Here is a 26,480-nt window from a genome sequence, read left to right as displayed (position 1 = left end):
GTAGTTATGAGTTTACTTCATTCGAAGTCAAGTCACTAAACATTACCCGTAGTTAATTACATGGAAGTTCGAGTCGAGTCCTTGACTTGAGCCACTGTATTAAATGTACTTTATGGCGGCAAACTTGACGAACTTGGGTCACGGTCACCCACTTATAATAATGCTTTGTATGGTAACATTTTCTTACAATATTAGTATAACTAAAACAATCAACGATCTCCTTCGCCAGGAATAACAATTTCAAAAACGCACACACAGTTGAAAAACGGAAGGAAGTAGACCCATTAAACATATATATGGCAACTTCCTTAGTACTTCACTCTGCATACAATGGATTGGATTAAAGGGTAGGATAGACTGGTCTGCCTCAGAAATCTTGTCCGACATACTGATTCTATTTTTTTGATCAAACCAACAAAATATTACGTACTAAAAACGACTAACACTTTAATTCATCACATTTTATGTTAAACTTTAATCCATCACATTTTATGTTAAACAAAGAATATAACCCAGTACACGGCTTCGTGTATTTCTAGTGCCTACATCAATCCTTACAACTTTAACAATGTTCCGCTTATGAACAAAAATGTATTTGATCTCAGACCTCTGAACCTCCGACCTCTATCGTGTGTTGCTACCCATAGTCCGGAATATAAATGACGACAGTATCTTGGCATAAACAACACTCTTGCTACATCTGCTGGATTGAAAACATTGTTATCTACAAACTGCGGGGCATTTAGAGCCACTACATATAAGGTAAGCATGTTTTGTTTTTTCATTTTTAATGTTTTGTTGTTGTTTTCTTGGAAGAAAGTCGGTGATTTTATTTGAATTTCTTGTTGGCTAGTTTGATACACTCTGTCATTTTCCATGCGTCTTCACGATGGTATTTTTTAGCTCAGCTGAATGTTTATAGTTAACCTCCTATCCAGGAGGCCGGAGGGGTACGTTTTAACATATACTACCAGACTGACTTATCAGGGAAGGAGTTTATCACACTCCTTCATCGCAACTTATGTAATAAACAATTAAGCTGCAAAAATATGCAACACGCATTTCAATACGCCCATTATTGTTGTTCGGGAACTACCATTTGAAACACTAAAGAGGTACAAACACATTTGAAACATTGCCTCTGCTCTTTCTCCATAAATTTCAATATGAAACAATATTAAAGTATCGAGGTCTATTGTTTATTTTAAATTCAATGTATGGACAGAGAGTTCTAATTGATAGACATTTTTTGCACTTTTTGGTCACATTTTTTTTAACAACCTTGCAAAAGTTGACGAACAGAAAATCGAGGGCGCAAATAAACTTTGGTTGATCATCTGATAGCGTGAATTCATTGGTGTAATCAACGCAACTACATTGAGTAATACATAGCCAACCCATGTCCCTTATTTAATACCCCTTGGAAGTTAATAAAACCATAAAGTAAAACGCATAGACATTGAATTATAAATGGGTTCGGTAATGCTAATGGAGAGAGAATCAACTTTGACATGTTTACGAAATTGTCCAAACGAGATAATTTATTAATTGTCTTTGTTAATATAACTCGAAGTGGGTTTAAGCCTAGGTATATTACCGTTCTCCGTTACCGCGATCTATCATCTCCAGTGTCTGGAGTTGTCAAAGTAGGAAGCAACAGTTTAATGAAAATGAACTTCCACATAGAAAGTCGAAAGGTACTAAACATATAAAAGAATGATAATTACCGACTGCCCAATCTCATGCAAGTCTCTTCACCGATCATCGTCAAGGACTACGTATACTCCATTCAAATTTCCCGCTGGTATCTATAGGCATAGGTTCATATTGGTAAAATGAGGCAAACTAGCAACCATCTTTCCTCCAACTGACCTATAGTTCTTTTATAGTCACCTCACAACCTGCACGACAAATAAGCTACAATATAATCCTGTTAGGATCCGGTCTAAAACTGGAAGAATACAACATATCGCCATCTTCATTGTGTTTATATACGTGTTGTGATCAGATAACTGTGTTGTGACTATATAAATAGTTCTGGCTGTAGGAATCACAAATGATTTCGAGTTGGCTAACATCATGTTTGATCTCTAGAGTAAGGCAAAATATGTCACCCAAATAGATAGCATTGTTCTATACAGGTGGCAAATGCCTACAGTGGTGCCACCTGTTTCACTGACCATACAATTAGCGACCTTAGCCCAGTGGGCCAGGGTCTCCGCATATAAAGCGGGAGGTCCGGGATGGATGGGATGGATGTATGGACGGACGGACGGACGGACGGACGGACGGACGGACGGACGGACGGACGGACGGACGGACGGACGGACGGACGGACGGACGGACGGACGGACGGACGGACGGACGGACGGACGGACGGACGGACGGACGGACGGACGGACGGACGGACTGACTGATGGACGGATGGATGGATGGATGGATGGATGGATGGCATAAATTAACGGATTTTTATCGGCTTAACTTGATGTATACCTCCACAGAATTAGGCAACCAAATATCGGAGATAAAGCTTACCTTTGGATCTTTAATTTAAATAAAATATCTTCTTCATATCCAAACAACGTTGGACTTGTGCCGATATTCGTCAATAATCATATTTGTTTTCTATTTTCTTATCTGTATAGGAACAATGGGCGCATTTACATGGATATACTGTCTGTTTGTTTTTTGTGAACCAACGATAGACCCTTCAAGTAGTCCTACTGCGGTAAGTCAGAAAATTAACTCTCTTAAATTTAACGTTCGACTAGATTCTGGACAGAGTTGATTCTATATATTAAACTCTACAATAGGTGGACCCATTGGAGGTGTCAACATGGATGGTCCCAACTTTAAGTGCATAGGTGGGCTTGTAAGTGGATCGGCTGTATTTGAGCTAGACGTATGTGAATTCAGTACTGTTCGCTTATAACTGCGCCCAACTGCATTCAACGTGTTTTTTTAGGAGGGAGAGGGGCGAGAGGGGCGAGAGGGGAGGTGGCTTCTGTTTTACAAATGGATGGTACACAAGAGCTGTGTCTCCTCAGTGCGTGCCGGTTCTTGACTTGATACAAATGTCATGTGATGACGTGGACCAATAATCGTACGAATTATACAGTTCACATGCAAATTTATTTGGAGCTGTACAGGAAGACCACAATCTAAACATCCTGATTAAAGTTTGCTTTCAAATCCAACATGTTCTTCTTCGAGATGAATTCCTTTGAAGTTGATTCGTTTTTTATCTTCTCATTATAGATCGTAGACCTTGTCACACATGACTTTAACACAGGTAAATTGTAATTCCAGTTTCATTTGGTGATTTCGCTGCTGAAAAAAAGTCATTTCATTTGATAAACAAACGTGGAATTCCCTGAGATCCCTGTTCCCGTATCTTGAGGTAAAACCACCCAACCTCGACCCCGCCCACCCCCTCCAAATCCTCACGTTAATTGCCTGTATATGGATTATTGTAACATGAAATAATTTTGTTGCACAACGTTCGTCTTGGCTACCCCTAACCTTCCTGCCACTCCCACAATGGAATCCCTAGGATTAGCCTATATACTTGTCAATGTGATTACATTGTGGTGTTCGTGCATGAAGGGAGAGGCAGTTTTAACTTTGCACATTGACTCGGAACAACAAGGGTAAGTTTTCTAAATAGTAACATACGTATTCTCAGATATATGACAAACGCTACTACGAAAATATTCATATCGTAGCATATCTTCCTCTTTAACCATCAGGTTGTAACTTGAAAGGGTACTGGTACAATCAAAGAGGGTCAGAGATGTACCTACAGGTATCTCGTGAGGGGTACATCAAAGGAGAATACCGAACCGCTGTCGAATTTTCAGATGGTGCTGCAGGTGATTCCCATACCAAATTCTATTCTACTTTTGTTAACACTTTTTTGTTAGTATGAATCCGTATACCTATATTTTCGTACTTATCGGAATTGTTCAGATGTGTTTTATTTGCAGCTTCTTAATTTTGAACATGGTTACCTGTTTTTGGATTTGCATGCTCATTTCAGACATTGTAGAGTAATACCATGCATGGGATCATTGGGATGCCAAAAGGAACACCAAACAATATGCTATATGATAGCGCCAGTTATGTGCTTTCTTACGTGCTCACAAATTTCTCTTTCTGAACAAGAATCGAGTACTTTAAATCGAGTACGTGTGTTTTATCATACGAATGTGAGTAAGGAATGACGAGTATTCGAGTACATGAATAGGAAAATAGAATACGTTGGTTTACTACGGTATTTTAGTAACGAGGATCGTTTTCCGAGTACTACCACTGCAGTGAGTAATAGCGTCACTGGTGTTTGAGAAACTTTCCAAAAATGCAACCAAACAGTGGCGTATGAAGCTATCAAAGAAGTGGAAGGGAGGTGGTGGGCGGATGAGGGAGGTAGAAAACCGGTGGCCAGGTTTGGGATCTTCGCCAGCAGCCTAATTGGACTTTTGAGTATGCTACTGTTAACTTTAAGACGATCTGGCTTTTGGGATATCGAAGAAGGATATTGAGGAACAAATTGAGGGAATTTTGTGGTTGCTTTTCAATTCTCTTACTTTGTCATCTTCCTTTATCTTGGATATATTTTAAGGTGACGGCCCTAGCTACATCACAGGTTGGTCCAACATGGAAGGTACAGTTTTCGGTTTCACAGTCCTATGGGATGGATATAACACCACTTCAACAACCAGCTGGACTGGGGTCTGTGTGCATTGTGACGGTGTGGACACCCTGACGACTTTATGGGTACTTCATAGAAGTGTACCTAGACAATGTCAAGAAGACATTACTACGTAAGTCCGATATGCTTTATATATATATTTATGATATGAGCAATATGGGAGAGTCCAGAACCATAATTCTTTGTATCCATGAATATTAGCCCCCTTGTTGAGACACACATATACCACTGTGACCCTACATGGGGTATAGGTCTAGTAAATATAGAACTATAACAAGTAACTGTTTAGCTCCTAGTATGGCATTTCTTGCAGTTTGATTATTTCACTAATACATTTGCCTTTTCTATCAACTACTTCTCACATGTTCTTTTCTCACGAATTCGTCTGTAAAACAAATGGTTCCAATGAGTCATATTGAGAAGAAAAAAAAAACAAATTATGAAAACAATGAGATCAGTCAAATAGCTTCAAATATGTTAGAAACACAAATAATGGTCACATGATTACTTTAACTGCTACACTCTTAAAACCTTCCCTTTTCCCTCCTCATTCTCTTCTGTAGTTTTACTGGTTCCGATATTTTCACTCGAGTTGAACAGGAACAAGTTCCTCGGAGATCCGACAACACCAACAATCCTCGAGATTTTAAAGAAAGACTTCGTTTTCTTGAACGAAACGGCGCCAGATCTACCGACGAAACTACCACTTTTCCAACAACTACTTAACCGATGATTTAAGGATAAACATGCCACATAACTGTGTACTGATCCTAATTATGTGCAGGAACAACGATTTCTCATTTTTATAAATATATATACACGTGGTTACATTTCTCAATGACCAAGGCATGTACATAGCAAGTAATATAGCAAGGGTAGGAATGAGAAGAGTGTTGAGGACTGAAGGGGTTTCAGAAATAATGATTATAGTCCAAGATTTTGTTGCAACTTATACTAAATCACATAAACATATTAAGAATGTGTTCAGACGGAGAAACGGCCGAAAAAATGTTAGATTACAACACCCAGCCGTTTCCTTCGATATTAAAGTATAGGATTCCAGTAAAAAAGAGAAAAAAGAAGCCTGTGAACGTCTTCCCTTATATCAAAGTTGGGCACGAAATTGATTTTAAGGGCCAAAGTGAATGTTTGGTGCTCCATCTGCGGGCCACAACGCCTTAGAATGTACCTAGTCCTGTAATTGGATATATTAAGTCTTAATTAGGTATTAATGTATCAGGTTTTTTCTTAAGCGATAAGGTTTCGAAAACCGCCAAATTAAGACTTTGGTTAAAATGTATCAGTGTCCACATCATGCATGATGAGTAAAAAGTTGACACCACTTACTAGTGCAAACTTAGTTCTTTTTCTATAAATTGCTGGTATTGCAATTTAATAATATTTCCACAATAAAGAACAGCAGCAAATTGTATCCATTTTCTTTATTGATATATTTTCTATCCATAAAGACTATTCAAAGTTGCATATACATTTTAGAAAAGGAAACTGTTTGTCAAAAGTTATTTAAAAAGTAAACTTAAAATACAAAATAAGAGCCAATCTTCTGCTGAATTATCGATGTAAAGTTGACGGTTAAATCAATTTACTCTCTTCACTATATTCCAAAAGTGACAATTCACTCTTTGATAGTTTCCAGGATATCACGCTTTTGAAGAGGGATTTCACTCTTGCCAAAGACTAAACTATATAAGATATTTCCGTTCACACAGTCACAGTCCCGATGCAAGGGGACTGGGGTTAGAAGCGGATCAGTCGTTCAGTCGTTTGATTTTCGTGCCCAGGTTCTTTCCTGGGCGACTTTTTCTTAAAAAGTATATTTCCGTTCAATTTGGAGATAAATTGGTAGTGTGTCACTCTTAGAAAGCAGTGACATTAACCCCTCACCCCCTCCCACTCCCCCTCTCACCAATCCCCCTCCCATAAAGAGTGATGATCCTGGTTACTCCCAAAAGAGTGAACTTTCACTCCGTCGAATTCAGAACTCAGAACGTCATACTGACAACTATACAGAATATCAATTATTGTCCACACAGTAACATCAAACAAGCGGTTAATTATTTGATCTTCTCCATACGCGTGAGAATTAACTTAATAATTCGTGCCAACCAATTTTCAGCCAGGGTGAATGAAGAACCGAGGGTGCGTCACCCCTCACAGGCCCCCATTTTCATGTTCAATTTCTGGACCAAAAGTATTGATTGAAATTTGTCCACAATGGAGAATGTTGATGTTGATCAGATTTTCTAACTCCCCTTACCTTCACCCTCCCCACACCGTCAATACAAGTTGCCTTCTTAGCCCTAACTTAATCTAAAAGCTTGTGCTAAAATTGCTTAAATCAGAAAAGCAAAAACCTATCACTTCCACTGTAAAGTTTTCATAAAGTAGTGACCTTATCCCAATACGTTATTCAGTCATTCATTCCTTAATCTTTGCCAATTACAGGAGAGGGAAATGGGCGTATACTGCAAACATAAAAAAAAACAAATCATAAAAAGACCAGTGCGCTGGTCTAAGGTGAAAGTTCATAAACACGTCATGCATTGTATATGTCATCTGTCGACAGATATCTAGACCCATGAAAACCCATGATCTTCTGAGCAGCGACCCACTAGATCACCTCCCCCATCCCCCCACCCGACCCTCAGAATGCATGAAAGCTACTGAAAAGCTTGGACTATTGATCTGATGCTAAAAGCTAAATTGATTCTCCTACGGCAAACTCGAAAACTGTAGATAAGGTTTTAAACATGCACAAATCCCACCATCTAACCGATTGTTTAGGATGGGGGATGAGGAGTGGGGGAAGGAAGGGTCAAAGTTAAATTTGATAGTTAAATGTCGTGAGTAATCGTTGCAATGATGCTGATAGACATTTGTTTAATAAGTCATTTCAACCCTTTTCAATATCTGGGAATACCTTGGTGGAAAGTACAGAAAAATTGGGGTCAGTGTGGCTTTGTCGCTTCTTCGTATGAGGGCGGTAACGGATCTGAGGAGATGACGTCATTATATGATGGAGGCGTATCTTCCATTTGACCCATCGAAGGAAGTTGAAAGACTTGATCATGCGTATACGGTCTGCAAGGGGGGAAAATAATAATAATTATTAAATGAATTTTATGTTTGATATGAAAATAAGCCTACGTGGACTCTCGCGAAGCAGATAGCATGACCTACGATTGGAAACATTTTAAAAGGTTTGAAACCGGTCGACTAAATCCATGGTGTTTGAAATAGGGATCGCGACCCTTATTAGGGTCGTCAAAGTACTTAGGAGGGTCGCCAAAAAATTCGGAAGAAAATACGGCCGATATTTGTAGCACAAAAATGGGGGAAATCTTGAACATTAAACTACATCAAAACTGTAAAATGTAATTTGTCACCTTTATCATTCAGTTGGGGAAGAAAACGACCACTTATTTGGGCACAGGACGCCTTTTCAGTATTGGTAAAATGAGGCGGGGAGGGGATTTAAAACTTGTCCACCAACTTTTGAGTCCTGTCCCGTCACATATTTTCTCACACTAACAGACCTGTTTTGTGATGGTTACAGTGTACACTGTCAGGCAAGGCGAGGGAATGGGTCAGGTCAGGTCAGGCCCGAAGAAATGGGGTGATCAGGTGTCTACATCCAGGGCCCGTATCCAATTTGGGTGACCTGTAATATATGAAAGGACCCCGCAGAAATGTGCAGGATAAAGAATAGCGTATTCTCTTTTTCATAATATACATAAGGAAAATGCAGAATGCAAACAGGGGGCTCGATGGTAATATTGTCTCCGGGGCGACCGGGGTGGACCTCGACGCCCCCGTACAGTGTATCAATCAAACTCAAGGTATAGGCCTGCCTATGTATACAGCTGTTATCATGCTTACCCGTAATCCATCCTGTCGTGGTTAGTGTTCATTCCTTGCCAGGCCACCGGGGTGTTCCGTGTGGAAGCGGTAACCGTACTTTGCCCGCTGTCGGTATCACCGACCTCAGATGAAACTCCACGGAAACATTTGTGGACATATTTGTCTAATCTTTTGCATATATTTTGAAGGCAAGAGCAAGTTATGATAAACATACTAAAAAGCATAATATAAAGAAAAAATCCATATCGAAAACTCAGAAACACATTTATAAAATACATCCCAGCGAAAAGGAGGATGAAAACACCAACTGTTATCATACCCTTTGCTTGAGCGGACCTATAAACAGAACGCAACCGTTCAGACGACGATTGGCCGGTCTCGTGCGGTATATTCGGTCCAGACATGATTCTTCGACAGATAACTGTGGTACGTTGTCGTTAAGGATTACAACCTATGTAAAATACATTTATTTAGTGTACATTATTTCAAATAGGGAGCTTACTACGTGGCACAATCCGTGTTTTGTTTCTTTATTGAACTCGATGTGAGGAGTAAAGGTTCCGAACCTACAGGAGTCCCCGAGTTAAATACAATATGTGATGCTAACACTGTTTAGATTGCTACTATATATGTGTGTTGTGATGTATTGTACAATCTCTCGTGGATTAAGCTTGGATGAGGCGATTCAGCTCTATTAATTACGAAATTTTTCTTCAGATATTTCTGTCTGTCGTCTCAAAGATTCCGTTTTAAGATCCTGTTAGGATTTTTGATCAAGTAGAGAAATAGCGTATTCAGAAATTCCCTGCACAAGATGTCGCCGGTCTCTCTAGGTATAACCTATTGCGGTGTGCTTTCCGGTACACTGTATCCTATGGTATATTATAAATTTCGGTTAAAAACTCCGCGGTGAACCGTTTTCGCCATCTGTCGTAAGATATTTCTTCGTGTGATTTTTGTTGATATTTACGGAGTAACCAATTTCTCGTAAAAGACTAAACTATGAAACCTTTGAGCAACAAATATTTTAGGGTTATTGATCTGGGTATATCAGTTATATTCGTTGTCTTCTGTATCAGATAACTCTATGACACTGATTCTAGTCGGTGCATTCTATCATTTCCTTTCGAAACAGATTTCCGAGCCTTGTAAAACTATCCCTGCGAATCGACGGATAACAGTCGAAAGTCTACAAGGGCTTTGTAAATGAATAGCACGAGTTTAGTTTTGGCAGGCTCTACACTGTGACTTTCCCTAAATCGTTCGGCCGTGTTCACACACTCGGCTACAACTTCATTTCTTGTCCCTGCAACTTGTACCAGAGATATGATCTCCAACTCAATAGGCCCGCAAAGGAGACCTGTTTGTCAGAAGGCAATAAGACTATTTACTGTATTCTTCCTGTCCAACCTTGTTTAACTAAAGGATCCACGATACTGCAAACATGTTGTCCCAACTAACAGTAACCACCATTTCGGACCATTACAACGTTATAAAAGGCCCTTTTATTGGTAACGATGTGTAAACACATTGATAGTGTAGTTACTAACTGCGAGAAAGAGTTCACAGTAAAGAGAGAATTGCATTCTGGGACACAGATAGACACTGGCAATGGTGGTACACAGTCAATAAAATGAATTGTTCTCGCTGATTCGGAACAATAAAAGCAGGGTTACAGATCGATCTGAAAAGGATCACAATGACAAACCTCATGCACCAAAGCTGTATATACGTTGACGTTCTGTTGGGATGAGGAATTAATAGGAAATGAATATGAAGATAACACATCAAATATACCTATATAGGTGCACCAATCCAATATCAATATACAAAAGCCTGTAGGAAGGACGGGAGGCGAAATTATTTTCCCCACTTCGACGCGGCCGCATGGGCGTGGCTTATGAAATACGTCACAGGCCGGCAAGTTTGTGACTTCGACTTCGAGCTCTTACGTATAGCTCTTTAATAATATACTGAGCTAATATACTCAGTCCTAATATACTCAGGCCTAAGACATGACTTCATGAGATCCATGATGATGTGCGACTGCACCTCCCAGTCAATCGGGTCTTATGGAGCTCTTGAGATAAATTCCATTACAAAATCAAAGTGTGTTTGTTTATTAGATGTGTTATGAACCTCCCGTGTCTGGAAAAGTTTGGAAAAGAACCTCCCGTGACAGCAGGGTCTGGAAAGTTATAAATGAACCTCCCGTGGTATTGATTATTACACTTCATATTACACCAGGTAGGCCCACTGACCTTTTAATGCTAAAAACCTACAAAGATACATGTATTGTATTGTGCCCCATATTGTTTTAGCCATCATTCTAAATTCTTTGTTCATTTATAAATGAACCCCCTTTTAAACGGCAGTAAGGAGCCTACGTGCTTTCATCATTAGTTTACGTACGCTACTGGGTATTGTTACGGACTTGAAATATTCTACCCATTTTATTAAACAGTTGTCACTTGCGTCTGTATTAACTATAACCAGGGAGCTGTTACTGTTAGAGTAGCAGCTCCCTGCTATAACTATGCCTAAATAGCAATGTCACTCTGTACTATACTATTTATTATACTGGTACGTGTACTAGAATCCCTGACATGTAACTTAATTGAGAACTTTCAGCACCCAAACAAACACCCGAGAGATATCACTGCATAGTCTGTGACGTAGACCAATAAGCCGTAACAACGACCGATAGTCCACGCCCATTATGCTAATATGGCCGCGTCGAAGTGGGAAAAATAATTTCGCGGACGGGAGAGGGGTCGCCAGGTTTGCATTTATTCCCAAATTAAAGGTATACAGTACCCTGCTAACATGCATACTCTACGAGGTAAATTAAATTGGGATTAAAATCCAAACGGCTTCAATTCCCTCGCGTGTGTGATATACATATGAGTGGAGGGGACTATGGAAGGACTACGTGTAACCAATGGCGAGATTTCCAGCCCATCTGCGATATTTTTCAAATCGTGCACAAAAGGTCATTGATTTATGTTTGGTTGCCCGGCTGTTCAGTACACATGAGGCTAACGTAGAAACTTTGTAACATTGCCTATAATGGACTTTCTGAAGCATTTAGTAAGTAATATTAATTTAATTACAACGGAGCAGGAAGGCAGGCTTCATCCACAAATGTTTCCAAGTTGAAAGAGAAATACATGAATTAATAATAAAAACAATAATAATAATAATAACAATAACAATAACAATGATAATAATTATTATATTATTATTATCATTATCATTATTATAACAACGATAATGATGATGATGATGATGATGATGATGATGATGATGATGATGATGATGATGATGATGATGATGATGATGATGATGATGATGATGATGATGATGATGATGATGATGATGATGATGATGATGATGATGATGATGATGATGATGATGATAGTAATAATAGTTAGGTGCAGGTTATGTTATTATTATTATTTTTCATTTGCTTTTGCATTGCATCTGGTAACATGATCTATGTGCTAGACTACATAGTCAGTCACTTCTATTGATAAGATCATTTCTCAAAATACCAATGCGTTTTACAGACTGAAAACAATTCCTATAGACTTACAGCAGTGGTTCTAAGCTCAGTCTGTAAAGTATTACTTTGAGCCAACAATCAGGCAATGATGACCAGAACCACATTTGCTTTAATGGTTATTTTGTTGGACTAAAAAGATATCAGCACAAAAACTCTGGCTAAAGATGACATTGAACGGAAGTTGCTCGGACTATAACAGTGTCGTCATTCATTGATTACAGACCATTGGTACTCCTCAGTATAAACAATGTATGTGTATACATATCTGGATTGGAGGTATTACAAATGACAACGTCATCCTATAGAATAGTTTTTAGGAAAGTCACCAAGGAAAGAACCTGCACACGAAAAACCAAACAACTAACTGACTGATCCGCTCTCAACCCCAGTCTTCTTGCATCGAGACTGTGACAGTGTGACCATCATCAGGTGTGTATCACGATTCCCATAGAAGGGGAACATGCTACACATGATCTTGGCCAAAAGGCCTATAGGAAAATAGGCTATACTTCCATGTTACAAATGTGTTGATGAAATGGCACCTGCTATTACATAAACTGCTATTACAGAAACGTCAATACCGTGATAGCACAAAGTAGTGACGTATTGACTATTGATACTGCATTATGAAGAGCTACCCAAGCATAGCGACCGACGTAACTCTTGGATTCTTAACAGGTCCAAAGGTACGGACTTTAGTTGCAGTTTCATAATGATAGGAAGCCGAACTTTTGACTGAAAATGACACGCGGACGTTGTTGAGTGCGTGATCTAGCACTAAAAGTTTGTAACTGACAAACTCACGTTAAATACATAGTTACATCGTGTGCTAACAGAACAGTGTTTGTAGTTCGTGGAATCGTGGTTGTTACATTTTCTATTTTCTGACCAGGTTTATACTATCGCGTCAATCTTGTTCCTTTATTACAATGGATTCCTACTGCATGAATATGCTATAGCTAGCATACACCTACCAAATCTGTTCTATGCGCAGTTAATAGTATACATATACATCCGGTGCATTGTGTATAACTGAAAACAACAGCTGAGTGGACGAAGTCTGATGACTTTTAAAAGGAACTCGATTGTATCACTTACCACGTATAACAGGATCACACTATTTACAGAACAGCCACCATTTTGAGGAAATAAAGAAGGGGATAATGTTAACAATCGTATTGGTAAGCTCGACAAACGTTCGGGAAAGGCGCAATATTTGCTTCGCTCGTCAGTGACTATTTTCCAAAAGTATTGATCGAAGGAGAGTGTTGCAATTATTGATGAATTGGAGACCATATGATATATATTCCGCTTGGTCATCGTTGTCAAGAACGCCAATGATTTTGAACTATATCTCAATGGAGTTGCACTGTTGACTATGGTACCGTTATTATTATTATTTTTAATCTATGAACAAAATGTGTAGTTGGTCGGTATAGACTTACATGGCGGTACCTTTGAACCAACTCGTGTGACCAATCATGCCGTCAGAGAGGGGATTTTGGGCAGAATGCCAACGAGGGGACCGCGCCTGCTGCATCGAAAAATCTTCGAGGAGAAAGCTCGCCCCAATTTGTCTATTGATGACAGCCGTTTTGCTTATAGTAGTATCAGTTTTAAGAGTTAATTATCTTTTCCTCGGCTATATAATATTTTTACTATGTATTGTAGCCACTGGAGCCTGCGAGACTTTTTACGGCGTAGTTGCAAATTTTCAGGGTAAGACATTCTCTTGGTGCAGGAGGAGGAGGGAGGTGGAAGACACACGGGAGGATGAGGTCACTATCGAAAACGGACCACCGGAATCACTGACGGTTTGGGCCACGAGGTCCCTGTCGACGCCAAGGTAAGAATGTCGAAAATAACATGATGTAAAGTGACGACTAGAAACACAAAGTCACACACTAGCAGAGTAAATGTGGGGGAGGGGAGGGAGGGGGGTGTCAAGTTTCCAATTTTCTGAGTAGGGCCGTAGCCTGTGTAGAATCCCTAAGGAGACAGTTGAGGAACATTGTGCATTGTCCAAATATTACATAATGATGTCTTGATATGTATATATAGCAGGGTCTCTTTGAAGAATATTATTCGTTGGTGGGCCATTCTCCAAAATGGACCATCATGACACTATCAAAGCGGAGCAGCACTATCGGTTGGTGCGTATAGCGTAGCAAGAAAATCTTTTGCCAAAAATGCCTCCCAGATTGCCGGAAATGACACTTCCCAGGCCTTTTAATTAAATGCATCTTTAAGCATATGCATATGCATTCTTTATTTTGAGATCTCCCGTTTGAGTGATTTAAACTTCAAAAAGATAAGCTAACTTAATTAGACAAATTTTATTTGCTAAGATCACTTTGTAGGGGAAAAATAGGAATTTATGTTACATTATAAGCTCTGCAGTATGCATTGTTCTACACAGGTAATTGAATATATAAAAGATATAAAGTATAAAAGATATAAAGTATAAACGTATTCGTATATTCACAGTGCCTCGATATTTTTAGTTAGAACATTGGGGGCACTGGTATAGGTGCTAACAATGATAGACCTGCATAAAACACATAGACAGTGGCGGAGCTAGAGGTATTGGTCAGGAGGGGCGAGAATGGTCTGTAGGGGCGCTTTCGACACTCACACTATCTAAGCGGAGCGCCACCACAGGTTGGTGCGTAGCGTACAGAAATTTTTTGAGTAAAGATACTCCCTATAAATCGCCGGAAATGACCCTTTCCGGGCCTAGCTAATTTGCAGATAAACGAAGAATAAATAGGTGCCATTGCGAAATTACACCAACAAAATGTGACAAATGTCAATAGATAGATGAGAGCGCAATAAAAATAATAATCGCGAATAAGTAAAAAGTGGTAAAGGGCTGAAAAGGGCGCCAGCAGTCCATTTGAGTCCGTCAGGGGGAGCATCCGCCCCCCTGACTGTATGGACGCTCCGCCACTGCACATAGAGACGTAGTAAATATCCCAGCAAACACAAAAACGTTCTTAAAACGTTATTAAAACATTTCGTCTTTTGTTTTGATAACGTTATTTGTGTTGTAATAAATATGTCACGAAAACGTTTTCAGGCTATTATTTCAAAACATGTTTTCTTTAAAACATTAATATAACATTAATATCTCATAAAAACGTTATGCCGACGTTTTTATAACACCACATTTAACGTTATTAAAACATATTTTAGAGGCGCTTTTAAAAATGTTATGATAACGTTTTGTGTTTGCTGGGATATTTATGAACAGTCATTTCACATTAGACTGCTACACTGTTCACGTAGGTTAAATATTAGGAGCTCATTTCGATTATTGGTATTCTAACGAAACTCGTGAAAACCAAGACAAACACACTGTCATCGCATCCGCGATCCTGCATATACGTGATGAGCGATTAGAAAACACCTTGTGTTCCTTTTGAAGTCAATAACACTGCCTTAATTAGCATATAACTACAACAACGTCAGCGCTCATGACTGTATCTTGTAGTAGGGTTCACATTAATTGTTCAAAATGTTACCTCATGCAGAGGATACATAAGGGTATGTGTAGTAGTAGCTGTGATTAGGATATGTAGTAGCTTGTGATTAGTGCAATAGCAGACCAATAGCAACCGTCGGAACGTCACGCAGGTAACTTACATTATTGCCACACTAATTAATATGTATATGTGTGCTTCAGAATGAACAAATTCTACGAATGAACAGAGAATGTATCAATAGGTTAGGTTACGTACATGGTGAATGCGTACATCTCGAACTGAAGGTTGGATGAAATATGTCAAATTGAGGTTTGGAAAACATATTTGGATATTAATATATGGATCACTCGACACGAATTTTTGATAAAACATCTCAAAATATATTTTAATATTTAAAAATAAAACATTGACAGTCCATAGTTACACAGAATCATCCAATGAAAACAGTTAAACCATGAACGAAATGCAACTATAGTATCTTCAGCTATTTCGGAGAAAGTTCCAACTCCTTCATCGTACTACAACGTAAAGAGTTTGCTTTGCTTTTGGTGTGCTCCTAGAAGGAGGGCTAGGGGAGGGAGCATATGACTATTATAGGTTAACGCCCGTGACGGCCTCATTACGTAATCTATACAATGCATACCGTATGTTTTTGGTCCCACAGGAATGATCAAGATGCTATTACGTCAACGGACGAATCAGACACGGGCCCACCTTCTTATAATGACGTTATCCTAAATGAAGAACCTCCACCGCCCTCTTACGATGACGTCATCACTAGCGGTACATATAAAGAACAGTCGGCTGATGGTTAGCCCCCATTGTCAAGTGATGTAGTCATAAGACAGTAAAACATTTATTTTTGTATAAAAATACGTTATGCATACAAACGCGGACTAGGTCACAAATACGGTCTTCATCCCAACTCAAAAATACGGGGAAATACAGTTTTTACAGGCTAAAGCCAAAGTGATTTGTCTAAAATTATACAGCAGGCGACTAATAAGAGAGAACGACGGTGTGAGAAATAAGGGCGGAATTGGGGGAGGGGGGGTGGGTGGAGGTAGCGCAGGATCAAAAGAATGTTACAGTACATGGATCTATCAGCGCCATGTTTTAAACTCAGATATCACGCTGGTTATGGTTACAGTCGTTAACCTATTACCACTATTTCTTGCATAATACAAACTCGTACATTAACTCATATAGATATATGTTTTGTTTTAATTGATTGGTTTATTATTTTTTTTTACCCTATATCGATAGTTCATTTACTAATTTACATACATAAATAATCTTTCAGTGCTTATTAAATTCACCATGAATATTCAAAGTTATGTAAATAACGTTTACAAATATATTTTTATTATACAATAAATTCTTCCACTTACTAAAAATGAATTTTATTGTGATGTGTCTGTATGAATGTCGGTGCTTGGAGAAATGGGTAGATTGGGAATGGTGGGGTGAATGGGAGAGAGGGGGGAGGGGGGGGGGTGACAGCGCTATACTTGTGTGACAAATTCCCCTGATATCACATCAGAGGTTACAGAAACCATCCATTGCCCATATCCCGTACTCTGCCCTCGCTTTCTGGCTGAGAGAAATTAATATATATATTACGGTATATAGTGAAAATGAGGCTTAATGTACATAAACAATAATAAAAAAGATAATTTTGTTATTGAAAATATCGTAACGTTTTTCAAAATTGCCACATTCCTTACCATGTGTTTTTGTGGATATATTGTAGTTCATGCCGTTTTATAACGGCCTATAAAACAGCTCCTATCTGCAACCTCTGCGGAAGCATCTTCTTCACTTTATCTGGGTACGTCGCTCCGTGGTACGTGGCCGTGGTTCTGTCAATAAAATAATGGAGATTTAAATAGTGTTATAAGTCTCTTACATTGCAGTAGATTATGGTCGAAATCCTTGCCGGAATTGCCATCCATTAAAACAGTGATCGGTGGAAAGTATGAATAACGTATGGGGAAAAAGAGTTCAGGGTTTAGCAAATTCCATTAACTTACATACTTAATCGTCACACTAATGTGGTCTCTAAGTACTTCTTAAAGTTCTGTTCTACGTCGTCCCTCCCCTGCACTGGATAGCTGACAAATTGGTCATCAACGGCACCTTCAACTTTCCGTATCATGACTATGAAGATCTCTTAGTTATGAGAGCTTTTCGTCGCTTGTAAACAGGCCTTTTTAATTACTCACCAGCAAACAATATTCGTGCGCCGCTCTTGGAAGATCTAAAATAATGTAAAACTGACTAAGTTTCTATAATTTTCGTAAAACAAGTACTCCATTTGTGAAAGTAACATTCAAGATACACACACGCACGACCAACCCAAAAAATCCTGTTTGATACTTATCGGAAAAGATGTGCTCCTGTTGCTTTTTGGCACTTCTCTTTCTGACACTAGTTGAAACATGCCAGTTGGATGGCGCTCTTTGGATTCGTTCAGATGCGAAAGTAGAAAATTTGTTGGAAATAATTCACGTCTAACACGTACCATAGTTTTACACTCTATCCGCCCGCCCCTCTCCCTCCATTTCTAAACATCCACTTGAATGAATCATTGAGTGTATTTTCTGGCATAGTTTAGAGAGAGGTATTCACACATTTGATTTACATGGATACAATCACAGTAGTTAAAAGTGTATGATAATAAGTTCATTGAATATGCGTTGGAATTCAACAGAGGGGTAAGATTCAAACTACTTGAAATTCCGAGAAAATAATCAAGATTTTGAGATAAAGTTGTTGACATTTCGAGAGAAAAAAGAACCTCCAAAAGTCGAAATTCGGACAAAACAGTCCAAATTTCGCGGAAAAAAAATAAAGAGAAAAGAACTAGATTTAATAAAATGAAAACTAAAATGAAATAAATATAAAATATATATCGACAACTTCTGTCTCTTTTCTTCCACCCTACCCCCTCCCTAATGTTTGACAGCGTCCTATGTCACTATACACTGCAGTCGATACTTGAATAATGAAAATACTTCATATCCCTAAAATGACAAATATATCACTCTGTATGCCAACTAGTAATGTTCAATCTGTTCTCCGGTTACCAGGTCAGTTCAGGAGGGAGTGGGGGGGGGGGCTGTGGTCATGGGCACAGCCTCGTGTCCAGCAGACATACTTGCCCCAGGGGATTGATTTCACAAACCTTGGAATTACATATGATTACTATAGGCTTAGATCTCGCGAGCTTTGGTACTACGTCACACCTTACGCCAAGTCTATGAGAGGCAAACAATCCAACTTTTGAATTTCCCCCCAATTTCTTTGAAAATGAAAACAGAAGGCCATTTCTTCTACTAGACTTAACCAGTGTTATGTCAATAAGCTGTAATTGAACCTAGGTTAACTTTGTCCTAACCCTATGATTTCGTGGACGCAATTTTCCGAATGATTTAATGTAACAATGTACTGTCGGATACCTGATGTTACCTTATGTTGTCTAACTCTATCCTCCTTACTTTCCTCCCCGCTCTTCTGCCTGCCCTCTTCCCCTCCCTACCTTTATACAATATCTTGAACATATACCCACAGTATATATTAACGATTCTACAGCAGACTTGCTCCAACACTCCACACATTTTTAAAGCTTTATTAGACTGGAGTACACTACATTAAAGTTAATGATAAAACGTTCATTTCTTGATACGGTCTTCGTTACCTATGTTTAGTATTGCGATTTCTTTAAAGCCATATCAAGTCTAAAACGAGCAAAATTCAACCTGCAGTAAAATGAAATACACTTGTGCTGTAGAAACCTAAGTGAAAATTTATTCAGTAATATGCTTAAGTTTTACAAAAATGCATGTTAAGCTCTAAGGATATACTAGTTGGTAAAATGACTTTTCTTAGGGGAGGGATGTGGGCGTGACAAGAGGGGTGCGGGGGAAGAGCCCGGGACTAGGATCCAATTAGGAGGCAAACAATAGAAAAGAAGAATACATTGAGAGTGCCCATGGAAAATATGGGATAAATAATAGTGTATTATCATTTTAATAGAAATACACTGGAGAGTGACAGTGAGGAACCAGTCCAGTGACAATAACATCCCTGTGGCTCGACACAAGGACTCAGTGAGGGTGAAACACAATGAGACACTTCACAGGCGAGATAAATCATAAACACATGGCTTCAGTCCTTCCAGGGAAAGTAGTCTCCCCAAAACGAATAAATTGGGTCTAGGGATAACCCACTCCCTCCCTATACCCCCCATATTCTTCTACAACAACAGTCAGCCTTGGGTTTCTTTGCCCATCTCAAAAACTGAAGAAAGTGACAAACATTTGTTTTTATTCAATCCATGTACCATTTATTTGTGGATGCACAAACAACCTATGACACCAGCATGCAAAAACCAAAAAAAGTAAGAAAAAAAATGGATTTCAAAATCTCCTTCAAAACTACTATGATGATAGAATCATGTAATTGCATTATTTCAGATCTGCTATTCAAAATTTGATATACCCCAAAAATGTTAAAGATTCTTGAGAAAATGTTTAATTTTCATGATCGTTGAACTGCTGCAAGCCGTTCCATGTATACAAGGTTTATGTGAAATATTAGTTTGTATTAAATGAAAACAATGAGAATTCAATATTAATTTCTTTTTCTCATGTTCTCATATCCAATCACTCAACAAAATGCAAAATTGTTCTTGGAGAGATTGCAATCACATTACTTCTTTTTTTATGAGATATTACACTTCCTTGCATACATTACTTGCTTCCTCAAATGAAGTTAAAATTTATACATATTGGTAGGATACCTTGTTTTGATCACCATGTCAATTCCCTGCGATTACTTCATTTTCGTTTTGTTTTTAGATTTATTAACCCAAGCAATTCACATGAAAATAATTTGGGTATTTGGAGGAACAAAAAATCTTCACATTTTCATGTTTTTTTTTCATTGTTTAATAATTACAAGAGAAGACTCATATCTTAAAGTAATAACATAGTGCAACAAGAAATAACGTCTGATCTTCTTTCAAATATGATTCAATTGATCCCTGGATCAGTAAAAACCACTCACAATTACAATCAAATATACAAACACTTCAAGCACAGACTTCCAATTCAGATGATTGACAAATAAGCATGTTACTACCGCAAATACAGATGGAAGGGGCAGGGGTAGGGGGAGGGTGAATGTTCACAATTATATGTATAATTTGGTATTGCTTTCACCAACTAGAGGGTGGTGAAGGGCACCAAAAGCACTAAGTCATACCGGGGGTAGACAGGAATAGGGTGGGTGGTCTTTCCTCAGAATATGATTTTTGCAAGAAGATTTGGAGGATCCCCACTAAAGTTATTTGGTTGGTTATTTCCCCTGTCTCTCTTTTTTTCTTATAATAAAGGATCATATTGAATATGGTTTACTTATTTTACACAATCTTTACAAAAACTACTCTTATCAAGGTTTACATGACCTGTCTACTCAAATACTTCTGGCAAGTGCACTCAAAAGTAAATTTTGAAAAATGTGCATTTCAAACTGAATTTCAAACTGGTCCTCTTAATTTTGCTTTTTTCAACAGTATTTTTCTTTACTACTTTTTTATTGTACATTGTTTCTTTCATTCCCCTGAGTCCCCTCACCCTCACTTATTGACCATTATATCAACAAAAATAATTGTAAAAGAAAACTGAAAATAAGAATAAAAGCCTCCACCTCCTACTAACCATTGGCCCACACCTTGCTTTAATTTTAACCATCTATTGTGCAATGCAAAGTCCAACTAATCACAATAGAAGGCTTTGGCTAATTACTTCCTGATCCCAGCAAAGTTTTTGGAATCCGAGGACTGACAAGCCTTTCAGACAATCCTTATATTGATAGAGACCTCTGTAAATTTCCACAATCCACTTCAGACACAAGTGTCATCTGAGAATATTTCTTGTTGCCTACGGATACGTGCCAATCATTGTAGCTATTACAATCATATAAGAACTAGTCTAACATTAACTAGACTTGGCACGAACATCCCAAGCTGATCTCAGTGGTTTTACAAAACCAGTTTTGTCCACTTACAACTACGATGATGATTTTAGAAACCCCTACCCATTTGGATTCACAATCTCTCACCAATTTTTAATTCCAAAGATTGACAGAATCTTCTCTATATACACTACTGTATATACCCTGTTACGTTATGAAGAGAGCAAATAACCGAAGAGAAAGGGGTCAGATTTTCATCTAATATTGGCTAGAATATGCTAGATGGTATCGACAGAAATATTCATGGCCAGTTTTTATCCCCAAAATTTTGTTACTGATGCACGTAAACAGCAGAATATCTCAGCATTTTGTTCACCATTACCCAACGGTAATCGCATTCGATATCACTGGCTAACTTCATAAGCAAACGACAAAAGAGGATTATGTATCAAAATAGATCACACACACGTTTGCCCTTCTCATCCTGAGTCCAATATCAAAACATAAAAACAAAATAAATAAGTATTGTTGATAACTAAAATGATAAAATCATAGAAGCATGGTGTTCGTGGTACAACAGGCCATTCGCAAGAGGAGTTAACCCAGCCACCATTATCAGTTTACCTTACGAGATGTAGATACAGACCAACCCCCAAACACTGATAATATCTTGAGTTCCATTTGCAAGATATCAAACAGGAGATTACATATCCATATACAAAGTATCCAATTCTTTTTCCCTTTGCATTTCCGAGGTTAAAGTATAATCGATGCCACTGTTTTGAGTCTTGGTATTACAGCATTTTTTAAAAAATTTCAACATTTTTGTAGTAATAATAATCATAAAAAATGATTTGTGCAAATATATCCTCTACCATAGGAAACACACAATAATTCATAGTCACTACTGGCTCACAACTTGACAAGTTTAATTCTTCCAGTTTTATAAATGGATTAAAGTAAAGACAAAAACTCAAAAAACAGTGATCACTTTCTAATAGAATGAGACTTGGTTCTGCTGTAGCAGGGTATGGTTATTGATCTCAAATATCCCTCATACTGTAATAATAATGATGGCAGAGTTAACCTTCTCCTTGCATATCAGATTAAGAGAGAATGTCCATGCTAATCTACATCAGCTTCAGCAATAAAATACTGCTTGTAAAATGTGATGCATATGATGGTAATTTAAATACCAGGATGTTAACTCCTCTCAGAAAACATTCATAAGAAAAAAACTACAAAAATGACAAGAAACCTTCGTCATATTGATGATGGGCCCCAGATAACGGCATGTGATTGCACATAAACTGAAACACTTTGAGAAGTGTACGTTTTGGTCTGTATGGTAACCGCACTCTCTTCTACTACACAAGGCAGGCATAGTATCGATCCATGTTAAAAATACACAAATGTATTAACATAATTAAGAGAAATTGCTTATTTGGGACAGACAATAACAATATGAATAACACAAGAATCTGGCAGGGGTGCACAATTTTATCCGTAGATCCCTAGTAACTTTGTAGGCTTTAGCTGCTTTGCATACATATCGCAATTTAGGCCAGCCACACAGACAATCTTGGTCCCAAATATCAATAAAGTTATAGCATATATGAAAATATGTACAGGAATTTAGGACGTCTTCTGGAGTAGTTGTGGCCGTTTATCTACGGAGATTCCTTGACTGTGACATTCTGGTATACCTGTTACTCAGATGAACCGGTATCCAATTATGTGTATCCAACTATATCGAACATATCGACCACTATAGCTCAGCTGAACGCTTTCAGCTAAAAGCTTTCAACTGAGCTAAACTTGAAATTGAACTAAACAAAAAACATTATCAAATCCATCTAAACCATGTTCAGTACAGTAGAATACTGTACAGAACTGTGCTGTACAGTACTGTACAGTAACTACTTGAAAATGGTCTATCAATACTCATAATCCTAGCAATCAATATTTGCTACAAACTTGAAACAATTAATTACAGAATTGTTATCGTTGATGACACCAAGATCAACACACACATTATGATGATGTCATTATGATGATTTCAGCTCAGAAGTTTCAAGCTACCAAACATTTGAAAAATTCTTTGACAATAAATATGAGAGACATAATTAATTTAGTAAGGAGGTGCACAGTGTGGAATGGACAAGAAGATACTACACATTGTATCACATAGAAGGAAATCATACAGTTAGGTCCAATTTCTCCATATCATGAAAGTGGTAGGCAAAGTGTCTCATATTAATAAACAACAACAACGTATTGCCAGGAAGAGAATAAAATCAATTTCAAGAGTGCATCCTACACAATATTTCCACTACATAATTAATTAATTACTACCTAGACAATACAAGGACAAGACAATTAAAATATCATAATAATCCCCAAAATTACCACCGATGCAATAGAGCAATCCTTTTTCCAATAAAATCTTGTTTGTGCAAACCCTGTAGATATATGTGAAAGTCCTTCACATGAAGAAATAATGATAATTACATTGCTATATATGCTCCAATACACCAACGGAACAGAGGTGTTCCAAATTTCTGCAAAATTTTGCTGTGGTTTATTCTCTGCGGTTTTTAACTAGCAACCGTGAAGGATTGCAAGACCAAACAACTTCATCATCTTCAACATCATCTGTTAAAACAAAAAATCTCATTTCTGACCATTTTACGGTACCTATTCAAGGATTTTGAACAGCAGGTTATGATAATGCCGTAAGTACATTTCACAATTTTAGTCCCAAGTGTTACCACTATGTACTTCTATAACATATCTATATATATAAAATAAACTATCGGCTTAGAAACTACGACATTCTACATAAGAAAACCATGTAACCATGACAACAAAGTGTATCTGTGAGGATTATCAGTATTAAATCAGACTATAAAGGCAAACCTCATATTACTTAGGAATGCACATATAATCTGAGTGATATATTATTCCAACAGATGACATTTTTAGTTGCATTAATCAAGTGTACCTCAGTGCAACAGAAGACACCATTGAGGTTCATAGCAGCTCTGAACACTTAGTATACCTCACCGCAACAGAAAGGAATCCATTGAGGTTCATAGCAGCTCTGAACACATAGCGTACCTCACCGCAACAGAAAGGAATCCATTGAGGTTCATAGCAGCTCTGAACACACAGTGTACCTCACCGCAACAGAAAGGAATCCATTGAGGTTCATAGCAGCTCTGAACACAATGTACCTCACCGCAACAGAAAGGAATCCATTGAGGTTCAAAAGCAGCTCTGAACACATGTTATACCTTGCTGCAACAGAAAGGAACAAGTTTGCTATGACTAGATTGATAACTTGGTATCTTGAAGCAACAAAGAGATTTTGTAACAGTTTTGAACTTATGTTATTCCTCACTACAACAGAGCAGAATCCATTGAGGTTTATAAAGTCTCTGAGAACGTGATACTTCACTGCTCTAACTAGACGCATCCCATAACTTGAAGCAACAAAGGAATCCATTGAGCTTGACTTGTTCTCTCTTCACAAGCATACCTCACTGCAAAAGGAGGCATAGAAACATATTGGCTGTGTCCTAACTGTGGACTAACCTCATTGCAACAGAAAAAACAACTGACATTGGCTTAGATGCATCTTGATCACAACATACTACCATCACTTCAACAGAGGAATAAACAACATATTTTGGATGTTCTGACCACATGCATATCTCAGTGTATCCTGTAGCTTTGTTACTGTGTATCAGTGTCTAACACAGCTTCGTAAGTATAATCTTCTTTAAGTTTTCCGTGGTAATCACCTCAGATTTGATCTACCACCTTACTGTACAAGGATCATGGTTAAGTGAACTTCTTGCTACTTACAATCTGAAAGATGAAATGTTTTTCACGTCTTCAAAGAGGGTAACTTCAAATATGAACAAACATGAAACAGCCTCATTTGACAAGCTTAAGAGGTAATTATGCAGTTCCAAAAAAAAACAAAAAAAACTTCAGACTCTAAAAGGAAAAGAAATGCCGTATGTTCCATCTTTGAGAAAAAGAGGAAGCCTCCTGAAAGTTCACCCGAGTTTTGCATCAACAATGTGAAGCTACGCGCGCAACAAGGAGGACCAGCTGACGTTCCGATTCCTAAAATGGGTTATAAACTGTTCGACTTTGTCGCTATTGAACAAGAAATCCAGAGCTTGTACCAGGAGCTCCAATTTCTCACCCGTCTTAGCGGTCTTGAGTCAAGAGGCTCCAACTACTACCACCCCAACCCCAACCCCAACGTGAGAAGTTAAATTCAAAAGGATGAAGGCCACACAGCCGGGCAGAGAAACAGGAATCTATGGAACAGAGATGAGGGTGGTGAAGATGCTACACAGCATGGCATGAACTTGCATGTTCAACAGATGTAAAGAGCAGAGATTGCCGATGAAGGGTCAAAACTACAACACCTTCTTCTCTTCAGAAACCATCACAAATAGCTTTTGCAGCCAGATTGTGCTCGAATCTGGAAGAAAAAAAGTTACAAACTGTGAATATGACATCATCAGTTGAATAATTAAGAAAGCCAAAAAAAAAAAAAAAGATAACAATTATTTTTTTTTTAAATTCTCATTTGATATCAGTTCTTTTTTATCATTCATACAACCGGAAAAGGTTGGTTAAACTGCCTGTTGATATCAGGCAAAACTAATGGAAGAAAAACACTGAATTGGTCGTATACAAGGAACAGTATCGTGGACAGGGGTAATATTCTCACCGTCCATCATCCAAGGAATATATGATGAGTTATCATCCACTTTCTTTAAACTCCATCATGTTAATCAATGAATATTCAACCAGCAAATTATTAACGATTGAA

At 38.1% G+C, this 26,480-nt stretch overlaps 2 protein-coding genes and 1 long non-coding RNA gene across 5 annotated transcripts in view; 2 read left to right on the top strand and 1 right to left on the bottom strand.

Moving 5' to 3' along the window:
• Positions 1–605: 605 nt before the first annotated feature.
• Positions 606–6,143, top strand: LOC139959095 (avidin-like). The gene is made up of 6 exons (XM_071956673.1): positions 606–762; positions 2,646–2,728; positions 3,259–3,292; positions 3,750–3,872; positions 4,622–4,823; positions 5,275–6,143. The coding sequence occupies exons 2-6, from the start codon at positions 2,651–2,653 to the stop codon at positions 5,435–5,437; spliced, it is 600 nt and encodes a 199-aa protein (XP_071812774.1). The 5' UTR covers positions 606–762; positions 2,646–2,650; the 3' UTR covers positions 5,438–6,143.
• The window catches only part of LOC139959049 (large neutral amino acids transporter small subunit 1-like), a 50,296-nt gene continuing 29,397 nt past the window's right edge, over positions 5,582–26,480 (bottom strand). For 2 of the 3 annotated variants that reach the window (XM_071956590.1, XM_071956609.1), the window contains exons 11-13: positions 17,371–26,126; positions 8,612–10,334; positions 5,582–7,813 (exon numbers count right to left, since the gene is read on the bottom strand). In XM_071956590.1, the coding sequence (XP_071812691.1) occupies positions 26,062–26,126 (65 nt within the window). In that variant the 3' untranslated portion in view covers positions 5,582–7,813; positions 8,612–10,334; positions 17,371–26,061. The remainder of the gene's footprint in view (positions 7,814–8,611; positions 10,335–17,370; positions 26,127–26,480) is intronic. The other variant, XM_071956600.1, reaches the window with a different exon arrangement.
• On the top strand, positions 11,917–17,044 carry LOC139959122 (uncharacterized). The gene is made up of 2 exons (XR_011789972.1): positions 11,917–14,004; positions 16,308–17,044. It is a non-coding gene; the product is annotated as an uncharacterized lncRNA (long non-coding RNA).

This window comes from Apostichopus japonicus, chromosome 3 (assembly GCF_037975245.1).
Source record: "Apostichopus japonicus isolate 1M-3 chromosome 3, ASM3797524v1, whole genome shotgun sequence".
Lineage (NCBI taxonomy): Eukaryota > Metazoa > Echinodermata > Holothuroidea > Aspidochirotida > Stichopodidae > Apostichopus > Apostichopus japonicus.
This window is presented reverse-complemented; position numbering and strand designations above follow the sequence as displayed.